Source organism: Dermacentor variabilis, chromosome 8 (assembly GCF_050947875.1).
Source record: "Dermacentor variabilis isolate Ectoservices chromosome 8, ASM5094787v1, whole genome shotgun sequence".
Taxonomy (NCBI): Eukaryota; Metazoa; Arthropoda; class Arachnida; order Ixodida; family Ixodidae; genus Dermacentor; species Dermacentor variabilis.
Genome location: NC_134575.1, coordinates 61,736,017 through 61,753,835, shown reverse-complemented (window position 1 = coordinate 61,753,835; position 17,819 = coordinate 61,736,017). Strand labels below are relative to the sequence as shown.

The 17,819-nt window shown below is 45.9% G+C and overlaps 2 protein-coding genes across 2 annotated transcripts in view; both read left to right on the top strand.

The window, feature by feature from the left end:
* Window positions 1-2,741, top strand: part of LOC142590266 (uncharacterized) — a 236,617-nt gene extending 233,876 nt beyond the window's left edge. Inside the window, exon 13 of the mRNA XM_075702222.1 lies at window positions 2,588-2,741. Coding sequence (XP_075558337.1) covers window positions 2,588-2,671 — 84 coding nt within the window. The 3' untranslated portion in view covers window positions 2,672-2,741. The remainder of the gene's footprint in view (window positions 1-2,587) is intronic.
* The window catches only part of LOC142590267 (pleckstrin homology domain-containing family A member 8-like), a 278,236-nt gene that overhangs the window by 211,703 nt on the left and 48,714 nt on the right, over window positions 1-17,819 (top strand). The window lies entirely within an intron of this gene.

Here is a 17,819-nt window from a genome sequence, read left to right as displayed (position 1 = left end):
CTAACCTAAAAAGCGTAAGTTAGTACTATAAATGTGGCTGCTGGTCAGATATGCCTATCATTCACATTACCTCTCAGATACAAATGTCATTTAGGTATCCATAGCAATACATTTCAACTCCGCCTTCCGAGTACTCATGAAAATAGAAGAGAGCTTTACTATAAACTTATCAGAAGCCATACCATGCTAATCCCAACCTGAGGGAGTGCTATCTAAATGCTATCTTGCAGTGGCCACAAATACAAATTCATGGTTACAAGCTGCAGAAACAGGCCATATAGCTTCATACATTCGTTCTGAGGTCTGTGTTCCGCTGTAACCACCTCCCCGCTTCCAGCGCTGCTAATCCGCCACGCTTTCATTCAAAACTGCTAGTTCTAACTCTTTGTCAATCTTGCCACTCCTATCAGTGATACCGAAATTGGCACGATAGCACTGATGTAAACAACCGAGTTATTCTCCTTTAGCAACTGCTTTAGCAAACCACCCTTCCGGAGCATTTGCCTTGCAATGCCGTTTCTCGTCTGTTGACTACGCAATGCCTCGTCATAGATGAATGGATGCGGGGAAACAAAATGATGATTGCATATGAGCGATCGTGATGCATATGTTCTCATTCTTCCATGTATAAACAGGACCTCGGCATATTGTGGCACATTTACACACTTGCACGAAAATTAGTAACCACTCTCCGGGCGCTGGCCGTCTTAAGCTTCTCTTTGCAACATTCAGGGAAAACGCGGGGAAGGCGGGATATGGAAATTGAAGACGATGAGCAAAACGAGAACGAGGTGAAAGCAGGAGCTGCTGTTTTCGTCTTGTTCTCTATTTGCTCATCGTCATTGCAACATTGTCTCACGTCAACATCATTTTTAATAGTGCGAGGTATCCACTTGTAGTCTCTTGGCTGAGCTTTGTGAACTAGCTACGTAAGTTTACCTAAGCCACTGTGGCCTGAACAATGGCTAAATCGTTTGTGACATGCACAAAATTGCAGCGTAAGGTGCAACTCCAGTGTAGTGCTCGTATTTATGTAATATTTTTTACAACTAACAAAGAACGTTCTTTGCCGTGAACGAATCTGATGCATCTCTTATTTTGTTATAGCGCAAGCTTGACAAGAACAACAGAAGGCACAACTGACACACAAAGCGCTAACTTTCAGCAACAGAGTTATTCCTCGTTCTCGTCGCTATATATACACCCTCGAACCGTCATACAGCACGTGTAAAATTTTGGAAAAATGAACAAAAAACATAAACTGGAAACCACACGTAGGCAGTTTCTTGACTCACATATTCAAAGACATGTACACGTTCAACTCGAACAAAGATAATTGAGCTCTTTTGAGGATAATGTAACGGAAGGTTTACTGACGCATGCGTCGCCGAATGTTGATATGTGTCTGGCTTCTATTATCAAGCGCGTCATTTCACACTTGCTTCTACTCGTGATGACTGTTTCTTTAAATCTTGGTTTCCATTTGCATCTCTGACAATGGATGGCAAAAAGCCGTCAGCGGCCAAGTTGTTAACTTTGTTACTGTGTTCTCCTATAGCCTGTCATTTATGCATCTTCCTGTTTGACCAATGTAGGATCGTCCACACCCGAGAGGAATACGGTACACCACCCCAGCGATGCAATCAATGAATTTGTTTTTATGTTCTTTTTCGCGTGCGCTAATTGCTATTCTTTCTGGCCTTGTGTTTTTACAGAGGCTGACCAATTTATTAGGTGCCGAAAATACAACGTTGATGCCGCTCCTTCCAGCAATCTTCTTTATTCTATGGGAGAACCCGTGTATGTAGGGGGTGACGGCCACCTTTCTTTTGTTCATGTCAGTGCTCGAAACGTGCACCTGCTCCGAACTGCTTTGCTACGCCTCCTTAAGAAGTCCTTCTGCGACTGACACAAGCTCGTGGCTTAAACGCGACGCTTGCCGTGCGAAGCTATCATGCATTCGGTGTTGGCATGATTTTTCCAGTGCTTCGCTGAAACACATCTTCGCGATTCCCCTCTTGTCGAGTCCTTGTCAAGCTTGCGCTATAACAAAATAAGATATGCCGTACCAACAAGCCCCTATTGCTATCCTCATCTGATGCATCGTTTACGTCAGCGTTTAAAAATGGCACTAGAAATAAATGTAAGTCATGTACTAGTAAGCAAGTATCCTTTCTACAATATCAAAAAACCTGCTCGTGCATGAAGATAAGGCTTGATAAGCCTGAAAAGAGAAAAAAAAAACGAAATGCCGGTAGCGGTGACACCTTGACGTCCAATCCGCGCAATCTCAATGGGTGTCAACTTCTGACGAATTTCTTATCCTCCAATATAGACTGCGCTCTATTTAGGATTATCAAAACACTTAACATGGCGAGTTTTGATAACATTTATTGTGAGGTAATATTTCATTAGAAAAAAATTGCAGCATAATTCATCTCACGATGACCGTGGCCGGTAAAGCGTTAGCATTGAATCAATATAGCGTAGCGATGCATTTCCACGGTGAAAACGGGGTGTATGTATGAGGCATGTATTGCAGCGGATCCACTTTTCTTGTGCGCACATGTTCGTTTACTTATTGCAGGTACCAACACCGACGGCTAATGTTGGCGCTGGAAGAGTCGGGACTCATGGACAAGGTTTTAAGAAATTCCTTTCAACGTCGTAGTAACAGTAGCCCCGCTACGTTCGACATCCCGTTCACCGACTACGCCGCTGTCTACATCGTCGGCTGCAGCCTCTCTCTCTTGGTGCTTTGCGCCGAGGTGTTGTTTCCACGGAGGGCACAGAGTCAGCACCGCCTTCGGGGACCTCCGCATCCCCGCCTGATCGACCTCCGCTTTGGCTGGAAGAAAGCCATTCCGAGACGTCATAGTGACCATGCAAACGTGACAACTTGAAGCGCGCAGTTGTGGAGCGGCATGCCTCTGCTCACGTTGGCTGCTCTCCGAAGTCGTAATCGAGCGTTTTCTGTAAAAAGTATGGAATACGCGCTGCGCGCGTTAAAATAATGCAGCTGTTGCCTAGACGCTATGTAGTCTCTTCCGTAGAAGTCATCGTGCTCTTGACGTGTGTGCTGGTGAAGTAGTAAAGCAGGCATGCTTTTTTTTCATGGCAGTGCTCAAGGTGTTTCGTACCTAGTAACATTCCTTCAACAGTAACGAATAAAAATAGAACATCCACCACTAAAGTCAATTGCTTATGATGTGGATTTCACCTGCTGGAATATTGCGGTTGCTTATTTTTGTAATGAACTCGGTTTTACAAATTTCCGGTTTGATTTGCTGTTATCACCAATACTTGGTGGTGCAAAAATATAATGCACTTGTGTTAACGTTCGGCGTACCACGACAATGCGCGGGCAGCTGACATACGGAAGCTGGTGTGTATAGTGCCCTTCAACAATTTTTGATTGGTGACAAACCTAGATACCCGTTTATAGCCTCTCATGTTGCTATAATTTTCGCGCTTAATTGTGGAGCATTTGTCGTACTAGTTGCCATGTGCCGCCCTTTGAGTGTGTGACTAGCATGCATGTATTATCCCTTTTTTCGTTATTCTGTCTCCCTATCACACTCTCGCCCATTCTTCGCTCTGTATTTTTTTCTCTGTGCCTTTTCTCTTCTAGAACCAGCACACATTGTGCCGCTCCTGTTGGCAGTTACTCCCTAGCTGTTTACATCTTCTCTGTGACTCCTCGTATGCGTGCAAACGAAATAAATTTTTAAAAATTGTGGCAGGACCCGTCTTACCATGTCTGCCGACGGCAATGTTTTAGCATTGCACCAATGTAGCGATTAAACGCACTGACACCGTCGAAATGAGTTATGTGTGAGGCATGTACTGCAGCGGGATTCCATTGCACCTGGGAGTGCCCACACCCTCCGGGTAGTTCCTTATTCCTTCACCTTCCTCCTGGGAGACTGTGCTGACCAGCTCAGACCCGCAAGAGCAGCGACGGCTGATCCGGCAGGGACGCAGAGTGGCGCGAGCCAATGGGGCCCTGAGCTAAGGGCTCCACCCTGCGAGGAAGTCGCCCAATCTCATGACAAATAAATGTTTTAAAGCGAAAGCTTTACTGGCCTCGAACTTGCGATTTCACCGTGGCGGTGCTCCGAGGAGGCACATGACGTCACAACGCGCGCCTCGCCGCGGATTTTAAAGCGAACTTTACTGGCCGCGAACTTCCGATTTCGCCGTGGCTGTGCTCCAAAGTCACACCGCGTGCCTCGTCGTTGCGTTCCCCTCCGCTCGCTCCGCCAGCGGCGTCGCATGCCTGATAACATGTCGGAGGATTGAAAATGAGTGCTCGCGTGCACCGCAACCACAGTTGAGGTGGGAGTATGGACGGCGACAATTCTGATAAGCAGGAGGAGGCCTGGAATCAACATCGGAACGAGATGAAGAGAAAACGAATCGCCTAGGAAACAGACGAGCAGCGCCCCGAACGACTGGCTAAACACCGCAAAATAGATAACCAGACTAACCTGTAATGGCAATCAAGATTAACCGAGTGTAACCATGCTATGCCTTAGCTTTCGCTACGTATATCCTGGCATAGCCGAGCTAAGCCACTGCCAACTTGTTTTCTCTCTCTCTTCCGTGCTCTCCTGAAAAACGTTCGGCGCCATCTAGCTCCGCTGCCACAAAGCATGTGCATGGCCGCCGAGATTCATGGCCCACTGGTGCGTGCGAACGCTGACAAATGCGTCATGCGGCAACCGGGCTCTTCTCTCCTGCTTTTTGTTTTGTTGAACATGCTGCGCCATCGAGTGGCATTCGCTAGAAAACCACCCGTGGCCTCCGAGACTAGAAGCATGGCGCACTGGTGCCTTCATACGCTGAGAATTGTTTCCTCACTTGCCGTACACTCACTGGCACACGCTCAGTGATTCAAGTTGGGAGATTCACTGAAGGGGGCCACATACCCGGTGCGTTCATGACGCAGCTCACTATAGCGTTGCCAGGAAAGGCGCTGATTGAGAATAGGCACATACCTAGTAGATTTGTGGGGCAGGCTACGAATGTGTCGGGTCGCTGTCCTTGAGGCACCCCCATGACGTGGCTTCGATTCCGCTCAGCATCGGGAAAGCTTTAGGGATTCTTGTCATCATCCTAAAGAGGCACATTCCCATTGACGGATACTTAGTTACACAAGTTGGCGTCAGAGACGTTCATTAAAGAGCGGGGCACCTTCACCTAGAAGCACATGCCCAGTGACCCAAGTTGTCACCAAAGACCATCAAGACCACTGACGACCAGCAAAGACTGAGTGGCGCATGACCCGTGCTCCAAGTCGATGTTCAAGAGCTCCTTCGAACGGTGTTACCTACCGAACCCCGCATCTACAGCCACTCATGTCGGCGCCAAAGAGGTTCGATGAGGAACTGCATGTATCTACACATTACCGCATACTCAGTAACACAAGTTCGTCCGATTGTTAGTTTCGAACACTGTTACTTCAGCACAGCAGCCCGATGCACTACCCATTCGACCACCTACCACCCAGTAACCCAGGCAGGTCGTAAAACGGCTAGATACAAGCATACAAGCAGATACATGACCGCAACAGCTAAACGAACCTTCTACTCAACTACACTCCCTAACATGCTGCAAAACAATCCCAAACAATTCTGGAAATGCATTAACCCAAGTAAGCGTAAACCATAATTATTATATGATAACGACAATAACCGTGTTCCAGCCCATCAAGTATCTGAAGTACTAAACTCTGTCTTCTCTTCCGTGTTCACTTCTGAACTTAACACTGACCTCCCAGACTGTCCTTACCTCAACAACACAACGATGCCAGACATAACAATCGAACCACATGGTATCACCAAACTAATTGAATCCCTCATATTAACATCCTCAGCCGGCATCGATGGAATCAATTCCAAAATTCTTAAGAACACTGTGCGCATCTCTCGCGTATTTTATGCCACCTCTTTCAGCAATCATTATCATCTGGAGTGGTGCCCCAAGACTGGAAAATAGGTAAGATAATTCCAATACCAAAAAAAGTATCATCGTCATCGTGCCACAATTACCGTCCAATTTCCCTCATCAGTGTTTGTTCTAAACTAATGGAGCATATAATTTATTCTCATATTGTAAACTACCTAACATCCGCTAATTTTTTAAATCCTAATCAACACGGTTTTCAGAAAGGCATGTCCTGCGATACTCAACTAGCTCTATTCGTTAATGACATCAGCTCGCATCTTGATCAAAACATACCCATAGATGCCCTCTTCCTAGATTTACAAAAGGCTTTCGACAAGGTTCCTCATGACTGGCTCTTCCTAAAACTATAATGTCTTAATCTTAACCCTTGTGTTCTCCAATGAATACGCAACTTTCTGACTAACCGTCAACAGTTCGTTTACGCTAACCAATGCTCGTGTATCTTATCATCCGTTATCTCCGGCGTGCCACAAGGCACAGTCCGGGGGCCACTACTCTTCTTAATATACATTAACGACTTACCGATAGATTGTTCTTCCAAAATTAGTTTATTTGCTGATGATTCTGTAATATAACGTCATATTATTAACGACGCTGATTCTCGCGCTCGCCAGTCCGACCTTAACGTCATTGAAACTTGGTGTAATAATTGGCTAATGTCCCTCAACGTCAAAAAAACGTCGCTACTTACTTTCCATCGTCGCCAACCATTTATTTCAGCTAATTACATTATCGCCGGTTCAGAAATATGTGCTGTGACTTCATATAAGTACCTAGGCATTAACTTGTCCAATAGCCTCAGTTGGTCCTCGTATTTTTGCAACATTAGCAATGATGCCAATCGTGTACTATGCTACCTGTGCCGTAATCTACGTCTTGTTCCGCCCTCAGTAAAACTACTCGCATATTTAACAATCGCTCGACCCAAACTGGAACACACATGCTCAGTGTGGGAACCACACCAATATAACCTGGCAACAGCACTAGAATCCATACAGAATCGTGCAGCAAGGTTTGTTCATTCTGACTACTCTTATCACACTAGCGTTACTAAACTTAAGTCATCTCTGAACCTTCCAACCCTCGAGCAGCGCCGCAAAACAGCAAGACTGTGCCTGTTTTACAAATTTTATCACACTGCTTCATCAGACCAACATCACGCCTGCGCATCACACTTCATCCCGTCATAGCCATTCAAAGGCTGTTTGTCCCTCTCCAGCTCGCACCTCCGCTCTTCTTAACTCTTTCTTTGAATAAAAAAAACCGCCAAAATGCGACCGTTCTGCAAAATTTGAGCAAGAATAGTGCTGCGGAGAGCGCAAAATATTTTTTTGAACACGCGCGCAACCAAATATTCAGGACCCTGTACATACATAAAAACATAGCCCTGGAAAGCGCGTGAAGTACGCTAAGAATCCTAACGAAATTAAACGCCTGTGTACCATATGCATTGAATGCACGTCAAAGAATCCCAGGTGGTCAAAATTAATCCGGAGTCCTCCAGCACAGTGTGCCTCAAAATCATGTCCTGATCTTGCATGTAAAATTCGAGAATGTATTAATGCGTCAGCATTCTGAAGGTAAAAACAGACAGCGGATAGAACCATCAATAGCTTTCGAGAAACTTCCGATACCTGCAGGTGCGTCCTGCGCTGTGTGATAAAGCGTGGTCGCTTTATCAAGTACTTCTACGAGTACTTCTATACAAGTACACGTGTCAGTACCACCCTCTTCAAAAGCATCGACCCGATGCTTCAAACAAGCGAGAGTAATAAACACACCCCTAGTAGAGAAACAACAAAATATGGATGTTCGTCAGAGTGCGTAAAAGGGCTTAATACGCACCACGCCGACCACTTCAGATCGTGCGCGGCGCCGCTGTGAACGTGAAATGCCGTCTGCCACCACCTCATAGTCCAGTGCGCCAATACGTCGGACGACCTTGTAGGGTCCGACATAGCGTCGCAATAGTTTCTCACTGAGTGTTAGTTGGCGTATCGGGGTCCAAACACAAACACGGTCGCCGGGCTTTTACTCGACGTAACATCGCCGGAGGTTGAAGTCTCGGCTGTCGGTACACCGCTGGTTCTTGATCCGTAGGCGCCCGAGCTGTCAGGCTTCCTCGCCGCGCTGGAGATAGGTGGCGACGTCAAGATTATCGTAGTCGGTGACATGCGGCAGCAGCGCGTCAAGAGTCGTCGTCGGGTTCCTGCCGTAAATCAGCCTGAATAGCGTGATCTTAGTTTTTTTTCTTGTACCGCCGTGTTGTAAGCAAAGATTAGGTACGGCAGTACCACGTGCCATGTCTTGTGCTCGACGTCGACGTACATTGCTAGCATGTCGGCGAGGGTCTTATTCAGGCGCTCCGTAAGACCATTCGTCTGTGGGTGGTCGGCAGTTGTCCTCCTGTGCCTTGTCTGACTGTACTGCAGAATGGGTTTGGCGAGCTCCGCTGTAAAGGCCTTTCCTCTGTCGGTGATGAGGACCTCTGGGGCGCCATGTCGCATCAGGATGTTCTGGACGAAAAATTTCGCCACTTCAGCTGCGCTACCTTTCGGCAGAGCTTTCGTTTCAGCGAAGCGGGAGAGGTAGTCCGTCGCCACGACTATCAACTTATTTCCGGTTGTTGACGTCGAGCATTCTCTGTCCCAGCTGTTAAACGTAGCGACCCTCTCATACATCTCCAGCCAGCTCTCCGGGTCCTAGAATGTGGAACCGCCGAACGTCGGTGGCTCTCTGCGCTGATGCAGAACTATTGAGGACGCTGCAGCTGCCATTGGAGCTGTCCTGACCACGATCTTCTTGGCCGTCTCTGGTAGAAGTCCTTGTTCCGGGGGCAGCTGCTTTAGCCGGTAGCTTGCTCGATGTTCCGGGACGACGTTGGTGTTGTCTTTGCGGTCCGAGCTTAGATCACAGCTTGACGAGGGCGTCCGGTACATGAACGTGAAGCACCTCCACCAGATGTCACGTGGTAGTGACGTATAAAGAACACAGTAGTAATATTGTGAAAGACGAAACCAACATTTATTGGGCGAACCTGTGCCCACAAAAACAGGCTACACTTAAAGAACGGCGACAACGGCGAACATAGTCGGCGATTGTCAAAATCTGAACAGCGGGTCAAGCGCGCCGCGTCTTTGATGCATCAGTCGTCTAATGCTAAAGACTAATCGCTGGGACCCACGTGTTTTCCTCAAAGTTCGGCGCCATTCGCGTCACGCGATGAAATCAGATAACACAAGGTTCGGTAAACACAGAAAGCGGATGTAAGCATCGATAAATTTCTAGAAACGTCCGATACATGCAGGCGTGTCCTGCGCTGTGCGATAAAACGTGCTCGCCCGATAGAGATATACAAGTACACGTGTCACTACTATGGATCACATACATGTCATCAATCAGGTAATCGAGAAACCTGCATAGTACAATCAACCCATCTATATCGCTTTCATAGATCATGAAAAGGCATTTGATTCAGTCTAGATACCAGCAGTCATAGATGCATTGCGTAATTAAGGAGTACAGGAGGCATACGAGAATATTTTGGGAAATGTCTACAAAGATTCCGCAGCTACCTCGGTTCTCCACAAGAAAAGTAAGAAGTTACCTATAAAGAAAGGGGTCAGACAAGTAGACACAATCTATCCAATGGGAAAAGCATTCGACAGATTGATTGCTTGCTCGCTCGCTCGCTCACTTGCTTGCTTGCGAATTTGGAAGAAGTATTCAAGCTGTTAAACTGAGAAGGCTTAGGATTCGGGATCAACGGCGAATATCTCAGCAACCTCCTCTTTACTGATAATATTGTCTTGTTTAACATCACTGAGGACGAATTACAACAAATGATCGAGGACCTTAATAGAGAAAGTGTAAGAGTTGGGTTAGATTATTATGCAGAAGAACAACGCTAATGTTCGATAGCCTGGCAAAGCAATAAGAGTTCAGAATCTTCAATCAACCTTTAGAGACTATTAAGGAGTACTTTAATCTAGGTAAATTACTCACAGGGGACCCTCATCACGAGAAGGAAAGTTACAGAAGAATAAAAATGGGTTGGAGTGCATACGGCAGACAGTGCCAGATCCTGACTGGGAGCTTACCACTATAATTGAAAATAAAGGTGTACAATATTTGCATTCTACCGGTGCCAACATACGGGGCGGAAACTTGGAGGTTGACAACGAACTTCGAGAGCAAGTTAAGAACACCCTGCAGGGGTGTCTGCGTCCGCAGGCGTTTGGTGTGTTGCGACACCACGTACCCGAGAACATGAGGGATGGGCCCTCCCGCGTGGAGCCGGGCGTGGCTTAGCCGTGTCTGGAGAAATGGGTATCCTGGAGGTTGAAGCGGATGACGGGTGCTCGGACCTTTAAGGCCCCCCGGCGGAGGCAGCACACCTCTTTGGCCTCTGCTTCACATAGACGGCACCTCCAGATTGACCCACCTGTGGGAAATCGACAGTCGCCTTTTCCTGTCCTCCTCTCTCTAATCGTCTTTCTCTCTGGTCTTTTCATCTTTCCCGTCTACACTTCTTGTCACTTCCGAATTTCCCGGCAGCAAAGGGTAACCGTGTCTAATATATCCAGTGTTATTTATATATATATATATATATATATATATATATATATATATATATATATATATATATATATATATATATATATATATATATATATATAGCTCAATTCTAGTTTCTGAGCTGGTCTATCGAAGCGGCGGACACTACTTGCACAAAAAACTAAAATCCAAATTTGACTAATTATCAAGAATTCACTCATTCAAATTTTAGCTAGTTATCTTATGACCCATATTGCAATGTAGAATATCTAGCAGTGGACTTCGCAAGGCGGATCCACTGTTTCATGCACTGAAGCACACAACTAACTGGAATGACAATGCATTTCTTCACAAAGTTCGGGACTATTGTGGCTCGAAACTGGTGCCGTCCCGCGAATTCGTTCTAAGTGGATCCGCCTTGGAAACTCCACGGCTGTAATTTGTAAACAGCAATATCGGCCACAATTTACTTAGTTAATAGCTTAATACGCGAATTTTTATTATTTAGTCGATTTTGCATCTCAATTTATTGTGTAAGTATTGCCCGCCGATTCGAGTAGACCAGCTCATGAACTAGAATTCGGATATCTGCAACAGGCAACCTTTAACGATTTTTGAAATTGTTCGCTGAAACACCCTGTAATATATATAGTGCAAGTAACTCAAGGTCACGTGGTCACGTGACCTTGCGTAACTTTCGGAAGCCCACATGTAATTCACAAACGCAGTGAGATGGGTACCAAAAGAACGGAAATCGCATGAGCTGTATGATGGTACCCACGTAGCTACAATCGAATCACTTGTCTTACTGTGTCACGTGTTCACACGTATATTTCGCCAGCCCATGCATAATTCCCACCATACTGACATAAATATCAAACGATCGGGCTTCAAACAAGTTCTGCGGTCGTACACACTTCACGTACTTCAGACTACGTGTAATAAAGTCACGTGGCATCACGTAAGTTCAGCCGGACCATGGGTAATTTGCAACCACTCCGACATGGATATCGAATGATCTGGAATCGAGGAAGCTGTGCGGAGTTGCCCACGTAGCGAACCTCAGAGCAGGTGGTGAAGGGTATCACTTCACCTCACATTACTTTCGCAGGCCCATTGATGCTTCTCAACCATATCGACACGGATAGCATACGAACTGGCCCAAGAGGCTAAGCGATGATTCCCACGAATGTTACGTCAGACCACGCGAGAAGCACTGTTATGTGACCTCACGGGGCTTTCTCCAGTCATTGGGTGATTCACAGACGTACTGGTACGTATACTAAACGAATGGGAATCGAACAGCCAGTGTGAATTTTGCCACGCAACGCCACGAGAACGGCGGTGAAACGCGCGTCACGTGACTTCACGTAAATTTGCATGGAACATGATTAACTGCTGAATCGATTGCCGTGGATATCACGACTAGCGGAATTTACCGGGAAAGTTATGTAGTACGGATAAAAGACATGAATTGGTGATGCTTGCCATAAGTTCTTTTTTTCTTTCCCCGCATACGCACAGGACGACTGCAATACTTGCATATTCTGGTTTCGGTAATTGCTGTTCACATATTAGCAATGCTATCGAATTCTTGTAACGGTCTCGTATCATCCGGATGCTGTGCTACATTGTGCGTAATTACTGCACGCTGAGTCAGGATCTTCAGGATAAATGTTTGCAAACTACGCGAATGCATTGCGTGGTAACAAAATTTATTAATTTTTTTTCTGCCACTTCGAAAACGTCACCCTCAACCCAGCAATAGGTTTTCGTTGTTGGGAAATGAAGCTGTTAGGAAGCTCAGGAAGTCGTGGCAAGCGATAATAATTTGATATAGACATGTTAGGTAAACATGTTTGCTAAAGCTCGGTGGTGCCTGCCAGGGTGATTGCTGCGTCAATGGCACTATGTCTGTCTTTTCTTTTTTGCGCGCGCTTTGATTAACTGAGCAAGTTGCCCCAAATGAGCTGCATGTGCTGTGCAGAAATCTCGAAAAATCACGAGAAAGCGCACTGATGCGGTGAGAAGCTTCTCTGACTTGTATCCTTTTGATGTGCGTATCGTACTGCGATATGACGCATTCTTGTTATTTGTGCAACTCAGTGCATCGCGAAGTGCGCATATAGCTAAAACTGACGAACTGAAATCTTAGAAAAAAATAGGAAATATATGGGACAACGCAACACGCGCTCAAGCATTGCGTTTTTTTTTTTCAAGTAGAGAAATAATACCAAGATAATTCTCGCCGATTTTATTCTGTTCAAATATTCCGTTCCGTCGAGTGGCCACTTCCTGTGAAAGCTGGCACTAAACTTGTTCGAGCCGAAGTCAAATGGCGAATATTTAAAGATATATATAGAAATGATCGTTATTATCTATTACGCCTAGTCGTGCTTCTGCTCGCCCCGCGTTCGGGAAGGCGCGTATGCCTCTTGCTCGTCGATTGCTTTGTGCCCCTCTCGGTCGCAGTTGTCAGCTTGCTCCTTCCCTGTTTCTTTCGTCTGGTTGTACGATGTCCATTTTGTGCGGCGATAACGCACAAAGCAGCCCAGCGCTCCCCGCAACGAGTCCATAACAATAATTCGATAGCATCGTTAATGTGTGGAGAGCAACTACAGAAGCGAGAATATGCAAGTATTTCAGGCTTGCACTGTGTGTGCGAGAAAAGTAAAAATATGTCAAGCTTTGCATCTATCAGTATCACATGACATTCAACGTAAATTCCTGTCGCCGTAAAATCTACGTCAATCGGTTCAGCAGACAGTTCAATGCAGAGTTACGTGAAGTCACGTGACGCGATTCTCACCTCTGTTTCCGTGGTGTTGGGTGGAAAAAGACGCACTGGCTGTTTAATTTCCGTGCGTTTAGTCCGCATGCTGTTACGGTTCACTGTGAGCGGCTATGATGGGAACGTACGCCAAGCGCCTGAGACGACGTGCCTCATCGTCACGCTCCCCAACATGAAAAGACTTGTCCGTTGTGGTGTGCGACGGGATTATGCACCAGATCAAATCCCACCCTCCTTTCTCCCGCGTTCTCTCCCTCTACGCCAGTAAGTGGTATCGCTTGGAATTCTGCTGTGCTGGTTGGCCAGCGAGTGCTTTTTCTCCGTATTCCTCAGTGTTTTCCGTGTCCCTGTCATTTGTTTGCTATCTACTTCTCCACTTTTCTTTTCATTCCCTCCTCCCGAAAGAGTAGGCAGGCTTTGTGCCCCTCTCGGTCGCAGTTGTCAGCTTGCTCCTTCCCTGTTTCTTTCGTCTGGTTGTACGTTTCCATACCTAATAATACTAATAATATTAATGTGTGGGCTGACCATGGTGCTGACAAGGCCCTCTACGAAGGAGCAAGAGAGAGTGACGTTACCGGTATGGTATAGCGTACAAGAAGGTAAGCGAAACGCCACGAGCAGATGTTCTCTGTCCAGGCGTGCAGGACCACGCACGCAGAACGTTCGCTCACCCGTAATGATGCATTAAACTTCTTATATTTGCTTTTACATCATATCGTCTTCCCTGCCGAATCCTTTCCGATGCTCAATCTGGTTCGAACTGCCAGCGTACATGGATATCGTTTGATATCCATGTCAGTATATAATGGGAATCATGTATGGGCTAACGCAAGGTAGGTGAAGTCACGTGACACTTTTTCCTGGGTGCTTTGTCGTTAACTACGTGTACACCACCGCATAGCTTTTGATTTTTCCGTTCGTTTGATATTCACGTCGACATGGTTGGTATTTACCCATGGCCTGGCTAAAGTTACGTGATGTCATGTGACTCTTTTCCACGTGGTCTGAAGTACGCGAAGTGCGTACCATCGCAGACCTTGTTCGAAGCGCGATCGTTTGATATCCATGTCAGTATATAATGGGAATCATGCATGGGCTTACGCAAGATACGTGAAGTCACATGACACCTTTTCCCGCGTGGTTTCACGTTAGGTACGTGTACACCACCGCATAGTTTTTGATTTTCCCGTTCGTTTGATATTTATGTCGGAATGGTTGGCAACTATCCATGGTCTGGCTAAAGTTACGTGATATCACGTGACTCTATTCTACGTAGTCGGAAATAAATGAAGTGCGTACCATCGCAGACCTTGTTCGAAGCCCGATCGTTTGATATCCCCGTCAGTACGATTAGCAATCACGTATGGGCTAGCGAAATATACGTGAGGTCACAGGAAAGCGTCTCCCACGTGATTTGACGTTCGCTACGTGTGTACCATCGCACAGATCTTGCGATTTCCGTTGCTTTGACACCCATCTCACTGTGTTTGTGAATCACATGTGGGTTTCCGAAAGTTACACAAGGTCACGTGACATCCTTCACCACGTCGTCTAGCGTACCCTTCCTGGGTACTATCCCAGAGCTCCATCGAAGCCCGATCGTTTGATATCCATGTCAATAAGGATGAGAATCAGGAATAAGCTGGCGAATGTGACGTGAGATCTCGTAACACTTTCTTCCATGTGATCTCAGATACGTTACGGGGTTATAATCGCAGAGATTGTTCGAAGCTCGTTCATTTGATATCCATGTCAATGAGGCCCTGCGACGCATTACGGCGCTTTGCGGGTAGTGCCAAAAGGGTATGCGCATGGAACGATCCTCGTTCGAGAGAATTGCAGCTAATAAATGTTCAGTCGTTGTTTAGGAAGCATGATGTTCACTCGCCTTGCTCTGCCAAGAAGCGCGTTCCAACAGTCATAAATCGCAACGCCCTTTTCCACAGAAGTACAATAGGTTATACATATGAAACATACGTGTCACCTCAAGATGCAATACAGTTAGATAGCTATGGAACAGCCATCTATCCAGTACTAGCAAGCACCAGCAGCCGCAGAAACCAATAATCTTCCCAGCAAGAAAGCGTGTCTAAGTCAGTGATGCGATAAAACTACACTGCACGCATTCAGATAGCCTGTCAGAGCAGGTCGACAACGGAAAAGGGCCTGCTAACCTGGAGTAAAAGTCGAGGCCTCCCTGTCAATCGCCTCCGAGACGCTGAAATTGTTCCATTCTAATCTAATATTTCCTTATTACGTCATCAGCTGCAACGGCCGTTTAAGTTTTATGGATCGATTAACGCTTACATCTCGCGTAAGGTCGCAAGTTCGGACATTTTCCGACTCTTAATACCAGCCTGTTGTCGACTTTACGCAGCGCTCGTTTTTGCATCAGCTGGCACGATAAGCTGGCTGATCTTTGTGAGTGCGCTTTCTTTCGTAAGATTTTTCTAAAGCCAAGCTTTATTCATGAGTTGCCTTTGTCGATTCCGCCACAGTTTTTTGCCGCCACCGATGGATGTTGTGCGTACTGTGCTATTCTGGCCGTGAGCCTAATGATGCTGCTACAGTAGATGAATTTTTCTTCTCTGATTGCTGTTCGGGATACACATACATGCACGTTCCATAATACAGAGACACCACAAGACCCGTCAAATGCTGTAATACGCAGTAGATATAGTAAGGTGTTCTGGACTGCTTAGTAGCTAAAGAAACTCTCTTTCTCCTGCAAAAAAAATACTAAACATGGCTTCGAGCTATCCACATCAAGGGCAGCTGTCTATATTACTGTCTTAAAACATCCAACTATGAGTTACCGTAGAGCCTATAATTTCGCGGCCATACGATGAGTTTCTACGGAAAGTTCTGGCCATACTGCAGACTCTCCCTACATATGTAATTAAAGGCCCAGCCCGATAATAAGCGCACATTGCTGTGGTGGCGCCATCGCTCATCCCAGCGCAGTCCCTCGAGTGTGGTTATCTGCAGTGCACGAGTGAGGTCGATTCGTGCGATATGGACGTGTTAGGTAAGTTGAACACGACACAAAAAAAATCATGCACGTAATCTCATGTAATTCGGACGCCACATTTCTAAAGAATCGTATCCCTAATAGCCCCCAACCTAGTTTAACGTCGCATGGAAGTTAAAAAAAAAGAATTCGTACATCTCCTCCCTGATATAGTCTTCATGCTATATAATTTTGTTAGAAAGCAGGCTCACTTTCCGGGGGGAAAACTGTTAATTAGTGTGGATTGCGTTGATACGTAATAGTTAACCTTCAAAGCGTCAGTGAATCTAACTCACCTGTAGACCGGTTACAAGAAAGCAGAAGCAACTACGGTACAGCTCAGAGGCTCATTCTTCAGACTCCTGGCGCTCGGCCCAGATTTAAGTGCACTTCTGCACGACGAAGCGTGGACCCTTCTGGGCTCAGGAACGCGGTGTTCACGGCGAGCTAAAGCTTCGTGCTGGGCAGTTATTCCCTCTTCCTTTCACATTTAAGTAATATGTAAGCTAACCTGAATTGGGGACGAGATTCGTGTATTGTTTACCTACATCCTTATCAGGCTTGAGGACAATAGCTGTGCGTCTTTGTTCGGTATTTCACATACAAATATAATCGGTGACGTGACAACAGGCATTGTTGCTTGACTAAAGCAGTAAGGTGTTTCTCCAGGGCCTACTCTAGTGTCGTATATTAGCCCGTTTGTTCATACATCGTTATCGCATTTAGCGGCCGCGTCCCACTAGTAACCTCGGCACAGGAGCCTAGCCAGTGACATAAAATCACGATTGTCCTTTATTTATGCTTCAATATTTGTCCCAAGCATCGACGAAAACGAAGCTAAGCTTTTCCCAATTGTTATTTAGGTAGAGTGCTGATATTGTGCATCAGCAGGTCGCGACTTTCAAGAAAGAAAGATTCATTATGCTCCAAGAAAGCTAAAACATTGACACCCCCACCGATCTTGGCTTCCCATATATCTGCTACGTGTTTAGCCAAGTGGCATTTGTGACGTGAGTGCAGTAGACATTTGTAACGTGAACACTTGCAAAACAGTGCTTTCATCCAGCATCTCTGAGAACTCACGCATCGTTCTTTTTAAGACAAACGTAATATCTTTAGTGAGAAACGGATAAAGTAGCTCCACTACATTTAGTACTGAGTATTCAGTCGTTCTGTTTGCACACAAAGCGCGGAAAAGGAATTCCTGTTGAATGTGTATTTTTCTGATGGTGATGCCAAAGGAAAACGGCTGTGAGCTCCACAATTAACGTTGTAGTGCGTATATAATCATAAATATCGACATGTTCTTATCGATGATTATGAGATTCCAACTGAGTAATTAGTAATACCTTGAGACGTTTAACTAAAGTGCAAAATGTATATATTTGTGATTATCGCTTATTCCAATTTTGTTACGCTGTCTGTCTTCGGCCGTGAAAATGTCCCACCACAGATCAATCCCCTCGCTTTTGACTTCTTAAAAGCTGTCTC